Source organism: Maniola jurtina, chromosome W (genome assembly GCF_905333055.1).
Source record: "Maniola jurtina chromosome W, ilManJurt1.1, whole genome shotgun sequence".
Lineage (NCBI taxonomy): Eukaryota > Metazoa > Arthropoda > Insecta > Lepidoptera > Nymphalidae > Maniola > Maniola jurtina.
In genome coordinates this window covers 2792704-2804246 of record NC_060057.1, presented here as the reverse complement: position 1 = coordinate 2804246, position 11543 = coordinate 2792704, and the positions used below count along the sequence as shown (strand labels likewise).

At 40.1% G+C, this 11543-nt stretch overlaps 1 protein-coding gene across 2 annotated transcripts; it reads right to left on the bottom strand.

Moving 5' to 3' along the window:
* Window positions 1-6841: 6841 nt before the first annotated feature.
* Window positions 6842-11053, bottom strand: LOC123879939. 2 transcript variants are annotated; one of them, XM_045927801.1, is made up of 2 exons: window positions 9855-11053; window positions 6842-7196 (listed from the first exon to the last, which is right to left on the bottom strand). In XM_045927801.1, exons 1-2 carry the CDS (start codon window positions 9988-9990, stop codon window positions 6964-6966), a joined length of 369 nt encoding a protein of 122 aa, XP_045783757.1. In that variant the 5' UTR covers window positions 9991-11053; the 3' UTR covers window positions 6842-6963. The 2 variants fall into 2 exon arrangements, with proteins under 2 accessions (XP_045783757.1, XP_045783758.1); XM_045927802.1 differs by having other exon boundaries at window positions 9876-11053.
* Window positions 11054-11543: the final 490 nt, after the last annotated feature.

Sequence of the window (11543 nt, the reverse complement as noted above, 5' to 3'; positions counted from 1 at the left end):
TTCAAGATTTTCGGGAAATTGTAAAAAAACGAAATACGGACTTTTCACAAAATACGAGTATGAGCGATTATGTGTTTTGCTTGTACAAATGACATTTGGGTATTTTTGGCGCTGGAGACTGGCAACACTGGAATTTATCAAAGAAAAAGTGATTTTCGATATGGTCTTTTTCACGGAATCCCCTTTCGCGTGGGTGCGAGCGAGAGGAGAGATTGAAACGACATCGGAAGCGGTATATCCTGTAATTAATAGGAAAATTTTGAAACCGTGTAAAATCTTTCTGTGAAACGAGTTGGCGGCCATTTTGTATTTTTTTTAATTTTTCGAAAGTTTGATCACGTTTTTGATCCCAGTCGACGACGTCGCACCGTTTCGGTTTCTATGAATTGATTGTGCGTATAGACTTGAGGTATAGATTGGTAAAAAAAAATACCCCATTTTTTGGGGAAATTTCAAGATTTTCGGGAAATTGTAAAAAAACGAAATACGGACTTTTCACAAAATACGAGTATGAGCGATTATGTGTTTTGCTTGTACAAATGACATTTGGGTATTTTTGGCGCTGGAGACTGGCAACACTGGAATTTATCAAAGAAAAAGTGATTTTCGATATGGTCTTTTTCACGGAATCCCCTTTCGCGTGGGTGCGAGCGAGAGGAGAGATTGAAACGTGGTCGGGAGCAGTATATCCTGTAGTTAATAGGAAAATTATGAAACCGTGTAAAATCTTTCTGTGAAACGAGTTGGCGGCCATTTTGTATTTTTTTTAATTTTTCGAAAGTTTGATCACGTTATTGATCCCAGTCGACGACGTCGCACCGTTTCGGTTTCTATGAATTGATTGTGCGTATAGACTTGAGGTATAGATTGGTAAAAAAATACCCCATTTTTGGGGAAATTTCAAGATTTTCGGGAAATTGTAAAAAAACGAAATACGGACTTTTCACAAAATACGAGTATGAGCGATTATGTGTTTTGCTTGTACAAATGACATTTGGGTATTTTTGGCGCTGGAGACTGGCAACACTGGAATTTATCAAAGAAAAAGTGATTTTCGATATGGTCTTTTTCACGGAATCCCCTTTCGCGTGGGTGCGAGCGAGAGGAGAGATTGAAACGACATCGGAAGCGGTATATCCTGTTATTAATAGGAAAATTTTGAAACCGTGTAAAATCTTTCTGTGAAACGAGTTGGCGGCCATTTTGTATTTTTTTTAATTTTTCGAAAGTTTGATCAAGTTTTTGAGGCAGTTGGCAACATTTTGGAAAGTTGACATGTGAGGATCGATTGTGTGACTTGGTTGGCAATATCGAAATATTCAAACGGTGTTGCCACATTTGGGGAGATTTTCGAGATTTTCCCCAAAAACTCCTCCTGTAAAATTTTGTATGAAAATTTTTTTTTTCACTGATGGTTTCGTATAGAGAACAAAAAAAAAAATCGAGGGAGTATTTGGAAAGAGCTGATAATTGAGGATGTCGGAGACGGGTGAAGGCCCCGCTTAAGGTATTGAAGATAGATAGGGGTGCTCGAGCAAATGTCATTCATGACGTCATCCAATTGCCAAAAAGCTGATAAAAAATTCAAATTGGCGAAGAAAAGATGGCCGCCATACAAATTTCGCCGGTGTCCAGCTCGGAGGGTATAAAAGATGGAGGTGTGGTTTCTTTACAAGAGATGATCAGGGTCCGAAGGTCTACTCGATGAATAGAAAAAAAATTCAAAATGGCGGAATTTATTTTTACATACATTTTGTATGGCGAATATTGAATGTCTCATTCTCCTAGAAGGAGACGGATAACGATACAATAATGTACGGGAGATATGTTTTGGTGCGCGATATGAGTAGGGAAAAATTATGACATTTCAGAAAAACAAGATGGCGGCCTATATGATTTTTGCAACTCTTTTGTTTTCCAACCGATTTCGTTCAAACTCGCAATCTTTAAAGAATGTAGTAAACGATTAATAGAAAAAGTGGAAAATTTTGGAAAAACAAGATGGCCGCCGTACAAATTTCGTCGGTGTCTATCTCGGAGAATATAAAAGATGGAAGAGTGGTTTCTTGGCAAAAGATGATTAGGGTCCGAAGGTCTACTCGGTGGAACAAACTCTGCATGCTCGTGGACCACTTTAATGGTCCGCGCACCCACGCACCCTACTTAATAACCTCAACTACCCCGTTTTTACAAAAAATGATATGGATGTCGTTTTCAGAGTTTTCCAGGTTGCTGATTTTGATAACGACATTTATTTTGAAATCCAAGATGGTGGACATGCATTTTTTAAGAAAAAAATCGATATGGGTGTCGTTTTATTGTGTTTTCGCGGTTAATTTTGTATCTTAATAAATACTATCGTTTTAATACTTGTCAACCCAACCACGTCACGCGAGCTGCTTCAGCAGCTCGCGCACCGAGCAAAACACTAGTTATACTATATATAGCTCGATTACCACTCACTCACTCACTCATTGACATAATTGTTCTCCTAGAAAGAGACGGAAAATGATATAATGATGTACGGGAGATGTGGTCGGATTCGGGAGTCCTCTGGGGAAAAATTATGACATTTCAGAAAAACAAGATGGCGGCTGAGGTGATTTTTGCAGCTCTGTTGTTTTCCAACCGATTTCGTTGAATTTTGCAATATTTGAAAAAAATAGTAAACGATTAATGGGAAATGTCGAAAAAATTGAAAAAACAAGATGGCGGCCGAACCGTAACGTTTTCAAAATTTTGATTTTTCGACCCCGAACCGCGGCGCCACAGATCCGAAACGGGGTAATCGAGGATAATTATTTTTTTTGATTTCGCCCACGATTATCCTGTATTTTGACAAAACGGGAGTGGTTTTTAAAAATTCAAGATGGCGGCTGTCATGGCGGTCGTTTTGTTCGAGGTACGAAAAAACGCCATTTTAAAAGTTAAATATCCCAAAGTTGGCAACATCGGAGCGGTTCGGCTTCTATGAAGTGATTGTACGTAAAGACTGGAGGAAAAAAATTACCTCATTTTTGGGGAAATTTCAAGATTTTCGGGAAATTGTAAAAAATCGAAATACGCACTTTTAGCAAAATTCGAGTATGAGCGATTACGTGTTTTGCTCGTACAAATGACATTTGGGTATTTTTGTCACCGGAGAATGGCAACACTGGAATTTATCAAAGAAAAAGTGATTTTCGACACGGTCTTTTTCACGGTATCTCTTTTCGCGTGGGTGCGAGCGAGAGGAAATATTGAAACGTCATCGGGAGTGGTATATCCTATAGTTAATAGGAAAATTATGTAACCGTGTAAAATCTTTCTGTGTAACGAGTTGGCGGCCATTTTGTATTTTTTTTAATTTTTCGAAATTTTGATCACGTTTTTGAGACAGTTGGCAACATTTTGGAAATTCAGAATGTATGAATCGATTGTGTATCTTGGCTTGCAGTATGGAGATATGCAACCGGTGTTGCCACTTTTGGGGAGATTTTCGAGATTTTCAACTAGAAAACTCCTGTAAAATTTTGTATGAAAATTTTTTTTTTCACTGATGGTGTCGTATAGAAAACAAAAATTTAGTAAGCCAAAATTTTGGAGAGAGCTGATGATTGAGGGTTTCGGAGACGGGGGGAGGGCCCGCTTAAGGTATTGAAGATAGGTGGGGGGTGCTCGAGCAAATGTCATTCATGAAGTCATCCAATTGCCAAAAAGCTGGAAAAAAATTCAAAATGGCGAAAAAAAGATGGCCGCCATACAAATTTCGCTGGTGTCCAGCTCGGAGGGTATAAAAGATGGAAGTGAGGTTTCTTGGCAAGAGATGATCAAGATCCGAAGGTCTACTCGATGAATAGAAAAAAATCCAAAATGGCAGATTTTTTTTTTCCATACATTTTGTATGGCGAATATTGAATGCCTCATTCTCCTAGAAAGAGACAGAAAACGATACATTGATGTATGGGAGATATGTTCGGATGCGCGATATGAGTAGGGGAAAATTATGACATTTCAGAAAAACAAGATGGTGGCCGATATGATTTTTGCAACTCTTTTATTTCCAACCGATTTCGTTGAAACTCGCAATCTTTGAAGAATGTATTAAATGATTAATAGAAAAAGTGGAAAATTTTGGAAAAACAAGATGGCCGCCGTACAAATTTCGAAAGGTGTCTATCTCGGAAGCTATAAAAGATGGAAGAGTGGTTTCTTGGCAAAAGATGATCAGGGTCCGAAGGTCTACTCGGTAGAACAAACTCTGCATGCTCGCGGACCACTTGAGTGGTCCGCGCACCCACGCACCCTACTTTATTAACCTCAACTACCCCGTTTTTGCAAAAAATGATATGGATGTCGTTTTCAGAGTTTTCCAGGGTGCTGATTTTGATAACGACATTTATTTTAAAATCCGAGATGGCGGACATGCATTTTTTAAGAAAAAAATCGATATGGGTGTCGTTTTATGGTGTTTTCGCGGTGAATTTTGTATTTTAATAACTCGATTCGGTTTAATACAATAAAGCTAAACATTACCACGCCACGCGAGCTGCTTTAGCAGCTCGCGCACCGAGCAAAATACTAGTTATATTATACTATATATAGCTCAATTACCACTGACTGACTCACTGACTCATTGACATAATTGTTCTCCTAGAAGGAGACGGAAAATGATATAGTGATGTGGGGGAGTTGTGTTCGGTTTCGGGAACCCTCTGGGGAAAAATTATGACATTTCAGAAAAACAAGATGGCGGCTGACGTGATTTTTGCAGCTCCATTGTTTTCCAACCGATTTCGATGAATTTTGCAATCTTTAAAGAAATTAGTTAAAAATTAATAAAAAAAGTAGAAAAAATTGGAAAAACAAAATGGCGGCTGAGCTGGAGCGTTTTCAAAATTTTCATTTTTCGACCCCTAACCGCGGCGCCACAGATCCGAAACGGGGTGATCGAAGATAATTATTTTTTCGTGTTTCGCCCACGATTATCCTGTATTTTGACAGAACGGGAGTGGTTTTTAAAAATTCAAGATGGCGGCTGTCATGGCGGCCGTTTTGTTCGAGGTACGAAAAAATGCAATTTTTAAAGTTAAATATCTCAAAGTTGGCAACATCGGAGCGATTCGGTTTCTATCAAGCGATTGTACGTATAGACTCGGGGTATAAATTGGAGGAAAAAAATTACCGGATAAAGTCTTATCTCACGAGACGCAGCCAAATCGTTGCTTTGAAGGGATATCTCTCAGCTGCTGCTCTTATTCCGTCTGGCGTACCGCAGAGCTCGCATCTTGGACCTCTTCTGTTTATTATTTTTATAAATGATATTAAGAAAGCTATAAGCAATGAATGTCTTTTATATGCTGATGATTTAAAAATTTTCAGTGAGGTCACAAGCATTGAACAGTGTGTAGCTCTACAAAATGATTTGCATAGGGTGACGGAATGGTGCCTTAAGAACCATATGACACTAAACGCCAATAAATGCCAAGTAATAACTTTCTCTTCCAAAAAACATAACATTCTGTATGAGTACAAGGTGGACCAATGTACACTAGAACGTAGGAACTTGGTAAAGGATCTGGGTGTACTCATGGACAGCAAACTCACATTTCGGGATCATTATGACCATATAATTAAAAAAGGTAACCAAATGCTTGGCTTTGTGTTAAGGAACACTGCAGACTTCAAGAATCCAAATACTTTGCTAATCATATATAACTGTTTTGTGAGGAGCGTAGTTGAATATGCATCTGTAATCTGGTCACCTTATTATAAAATTCATTCAGACCGCATTGAGTGAGTTCAACGACGCTGCCTCAGAACTTTGGCTTGGCGAAATGGTCGGTATCGTTCTCTGAATAGTTATTCCCGTAGGTTACAGTATTACAAGGTCGATTCCTTAAGAGTGCGCAGAGACATTTCATTGCTGGCATACTTACATAAGATCCTGCACTCACATATTGATTCTCCTGTGCTACTGTCTTTGATTCACATTAATATTAGATATCGGAGTCGCTATCCGGGGAATTGTAAGACGTTTTCTCTTAACGTATATAAAAATAATACCTCCTTTTTTAACCCAATAGTTAGAATGTGTAGATTTTATAATGAGTTTGTCTCCACTAACGATATTGACATATTTAATAGCAAAGCTACTGTGTTTATTAAATCTATCCGAAGCTGTGATGCTCTAAATAACATATAATATCTCAATAGTTCTACTAATGTCTTAGTTTTTAGGTAAAGTTGAGGGGACATTGATGTCCAGGTTTAGAATGAGAAAGATGTTCATTGACAGTTAACTGCTAGTCAGGATAGACGAGCGGTATAGTGATTTTTGTGGTTATGGTTTTGTCCTCACATGCTTTGTGACATTTAGCGTACGAGGACGTACGCAGGTCAGAATGGCCGTGTCGGCGGTACCGACTTTTAGCTGTCAATACTTTGCTCACTGAGCATTACGTCATCTCCCCACTGTCGTCGTTGGACTATAAAATCAGACACGCTGTGCATAGCGAGGCATTATTCGTCCGGTTGTTGCCGAGGACACTTCTCAGTAGGAATAGTCTGTCGTACTGTGGGTTTTAGAGTAGTGGTTACCTAAAGTGGTACTGTTGGTTAAACGAGTTGTTATTGTGGTGGTTAGGTTAGATGGTTGGTTTGGGACCGGTGTAAGGGGTGGAGGAGCCGGTCTAGGTAGGTTAGGTTAGGTTTACCTAGTTACGCTGGTAGTTGTGACATGCAGTAAATGGAAGTATTGTTCTTAACACGTCTGAAGATCGCCTAGTGATCGAAGCAGACCCTAGGATCTTCACCTGCCTTCATCAATTCTTAAACGATCCTCGGCTCGATCCGACATGCACGCACTATCAACTTCACTATAGTCTTTCACTATAATAAAAAGCGTTAACATAAATTCCCCCCCTCTTAAACGTCGTTTAAGAGGAAAAAAGTCCATCTGGGGAAGCAAGGGGCAAATGCTAGTCAAAGCCCTGCGCACCACTCCTCTCGCGGTTCGGATATCGGTGATACTGGAAACTCCATCAGTTCTGGGTACAGAGCGGTGACCCAGTCGAGGCGCCAGTTGAGGGGTGCGCCGTTATCCTCTTGCAGTAGCACGAGTTCAAGCTTCGAGTAGCGGTCCAGGCTGCTCGAACTGAAGTCTTCAATATTCGGTGACGGCAGCGTAGTTGGAGGCCGTCCAATCAGGAAGTGTCCTGAGGAAAAAGGGAGAAGATCGTCAGGAGAGGAAGACATGGGATATAAGGGGCGACTATTCATTATAGCCCCCACTTGCGAAATAATATTACTAAATTCTTCGGAACTAAAATGATTATGACCCAAATATCTTATAATGAGAATATTTATATAGGATTTGATCCCAGTCTCCTGAATTTCGCCTGAATATACAGGTATAGATAAAAATATTATTTCTTCGTCAACTGGAAAGTCAGAATTGACGGCATTGGATTTTAACAATTGAGTAGTTTCTTTAACGGCAGATACTAGATTTCGGTCATTATCGGAGAAAAAATCTGCCGGTTTTAGATCTGTAGGTACGTGGCGCCTAGCGGCGAGCTGTGCCGTGGATAATTCTAGACGTGGAATCGTCATAGACTTCCAGGCCGGTCCTACCTTCAACTTCGAGCACAATAAATGAACGCTCGACCTACCTAATGCATCGATTGCCTTTAAATAAATACATACGTCATACGCACTCATAGAAGCGTCGCAAGACGAATGAAGTTCGACCTTAGTGCAACTATCACAGAGTACATATCGCGGGATTTCTATTGGGAATGAAATCACTGAATTTGGGCTAGTAAGTTCAGCACGAGGGCCTAGGTCTAGGTACTCCTTTAGTAAGGCAACGTACTCTTGATTTAGATCAGGTTGTTTGCAAAATCGTTTTTCTAGATTAAAAAATCTCTTCTTAGCCTGACTAAATGAGTCACTTAAGGTCATGGATGAATCTTTAAGAGGCAATTTGACACAAAATCGACCTAATTCTAGGAGAGTGGTGTGAGTTTTGAAATGCTGCTCACAAGCCTTCTCGCTATCATTTAATAATATTTTTTGGGGTTCCCAAATTTTGAGTATTTGATTATCTAAGCGATCATCGAACGATTCGCTTGATGCAAAATTGCAATTCGTTTGTTTAAGGTCAGAATTTAATGAAATAGGACCAGAAATAACCCACCCGAATTGTGAGCTACACAGATATGGTTTTCCATCACCTAAGGATTTAACGGTGTTACCTATTACATCCCAGAATAAATCGGCTCCTATTAGCGCATCTACTGGCGCAGGGCTGTAAAACTTAGGGTCCGCGAGCTGAATGTTCTCGGGGAGACTGAATAATTTATAATCTATATTTACCTTTGGAATGTTCGCCGTTAATTCTGGCATAATAAAACATGATAAACTTGCGTGATAATCGTTTTGCAATGAGTTAAACCTAACAAAACATCTCTCGGTAACATGATTATTTGAATTACTACCTATACCTACGACGGTAAGATAAGTAGGTATCGCCTCTAAACTTAATTTTTCTTTAATACGCCTAGTCAAAAAGCTAGACTGGCTTCCACAGTCTAGAAGCGCACGAATGACTTCGGTCTTAGAATTAAGAGGGTTTAAAACTTCTATCATCACGGTGGATAACATAACGTGAGATGTTGATTGCCTAGATAGGTTCACACTAAGTTCTTCGAAGGAATTCTGAACTGTGGGTGCAGTGGGCTCCTCTGTAGATTTGTGGAGCAGGGTAGAATGTGATTTTCTGCACTCCCTACAACGTCTCGAAAAGCATTGACGAGTTCGATGGTTTGACTTTAAACAGTTCATACATAGCTTCAGCCTCCGAGCCTCTGCTATCCTAAGTTCAGGAGTTTTGGCTAAGAATGAAGGGCAGCTGTGAATTGCATGATCAAGCTTGCATACCACACAGTGAGCGCGATTCCTATCTGCATTATGGTATCCCGATTGAACAGAATACGAAAGAGATTTATAACGTTTCATATTTTTATTATTTTTATTGTTATTGCTCGCGATTGGCGCGGCATTAAAAGAAACACGACTGTGTTGGATTTTATTTCGGTTAAATGATTCCAAAACGTCGGCACGCTCCTTTAAAAACTGATGAAATTCATCCAAAGTTGGCATATCACTTAACGAGCTCCGATGCTCTTCCCATTTCATACTAGTATGGCTGTCTAATTTAGAACTAACCATATGAATAATTAACGCATCCCATTTGTCTGTGGGCTGTCCCAGACTAGCTAACGCACGTAAATTTTTATTTACATTATCTACTAATGAACGCAATGACTGTTCCGATTCGCGGGACAGTGTTTCGATATTGAATAAAGCGTTGAGGTGATTATTAATTAACTGCCTCTTGTTATCATAACGTTCACATAATAAACTCCAGGCCTTGTTGTAGTTCAATGCACAAACTTCTAGATTGGCTATGACGCGAGCGGCATCTCCCTCTAAATACGAGTTTAAATAATGAAATTTATAAATGGGTAGTATGTGCTCGTTATCATGAATGAGAGACCGAAACGTATCTCGAAATTCTAACCATCGGAAAACCGTTCCGTCGAATTTCGAGATTTGAATTAGAGGTAATTTAAACCCAATACCTTGTGAGACGCCTTGTCCTGGCCCTAAAGAATTACTACTGTGCGCGTCCTCAAAACACGGAACCCTCGAATTACGCGACAGAATATCCTGAGCTAACGCCGTCACACTGTCCAATTCATTTTCGATCTCCTCGCGAATATCTAGCTCGGCGCTTAATGTATCGCCGCTTAAAGATTCAATCTGACCCTGCACGTCACTGAACTCACTAGCTAAGCACTCAATTTTACCTAATTTAAGTTTTAATTCACCTAATTCCAACGAATCTAACACTGAAAGCTTGTTAACCTTAGAGATATAGTTCTTAAATTTGGTAACACGACCCTTAACGCTGCTGCGTTTTATCATTAATTCCTTTAGAGACATAATTAAAGTTAGTTTAACAGCTGTAGGTGAACAAAAACTGGTTTGTTATCGGCCGGCCGCTAGATCGCTGCAAATAATGAGTTAAACTTATACCTAACTATAACTAGGTACGTTTTACCTATGCACGTCGCTTGCAGTTGACGTCGGCTAATGAGCCGGTTTCAGTCTCTTGCGCAGCTCGAATGAGTGCGCGCGCCAGTAATTGAAATCGTATGAATTATGAAGTGAGTAGGTAGGTACGACTAATGCGTAATGGATGAAAATATGACAACGTGCAAAATTTTGAATTTTGTGATTGATTGTGCAAAGTGGGATGGCCTTTTGAATAGTGCGTGATATATGGATGGTTATGGAGCGATGGATGTATGAATTGGGTGTTTGTAGAATGGATTTATGGATGTTTGGATGAATGTATTGTGTTTGTATGTGGGATAGGACACTTATCTGAAATGTTGGTACGGCCTCGCTGTTGCTGGCGTAGAAAAGTGCTCCCTCTGCCTGAGCCCAATGCTGCGGGTCCGATTTGCGTCCCGGCGACGGCTTCAGACGTCTTCTCGTTGCGCCTGATGCTGCGGTACGATTGGCGTGCCGGCTGGCTTCAACGATGGTGACTTGCGTTGCGCCTAATGCTGCGGTACGATTGGCGTCCCGGCGGACTGCAACGACGTTGACTTGCGTTGTGCCTGATGCTGCGAGACGATTGGCGTCCCGGCTGGCAACAACGCTCTCACGCTGGATGGCTTTTCCTTCTTCGGGCGTCCTGTCACGGTCGCCACTATGTTAGCTATTGTAGCTAACACCGAAGATCCGATGGGCAGATCTTCTATTTTTTGGAACGCCGGAAGGAACAAATAAAACTATCTTTTCATCTTCAGCGGAGTGTGTGTAATCGTACAACGTTTTGTTACAAGTGACGGTACTTAAGTAGACATTTGACAATTCATAAATACGACAGTTGACCATAGATAAGTAATTAAGGCACGATCTACATTACGAACGCAAATAGTAGGTACATGCACGCACTATCAACTTCACTATAGTCTTTCACTATAATAAAAAGCGTTAACATGGGGAAATTTCAAGATTTTCGGGAAATTAAAAAAAATCGAAATACGGACTTTTTACAAAATCCGAGTATGAGCGATTACGTGTTTTCCTCGTACAAATGACATTTGGTTATTTTGTTTTATTATTTGGAAGACTGGCAACACTGGAATTTATCAAAGAAAAAGTGATTTTCGACGTGGTGTTTTTTCAGGGGCGATCGTTTCGCGTGGGTGCAAGTGAGAGGAGAGATTGCAACGTCATCGGGAGCGGTATATCCTGTAGTTATTGGAAAAGTTGTACAACGATGTAATTTATTTCTGCAAAACGAGTTGGCGGCCATTTTGTATTTTTTTTAATTTTTCGAAATTTTGATCACGTTTTTGAGGCACTTGGCAACATTTTGGAAAGTCAATATGTATGAATCGACTGTGTATCTCGGCTGGCAGTATGGAGATATGCAACCGGTGTTGCCACTTTTGGGGAGATTTTCGAGATTTTCAACTAAG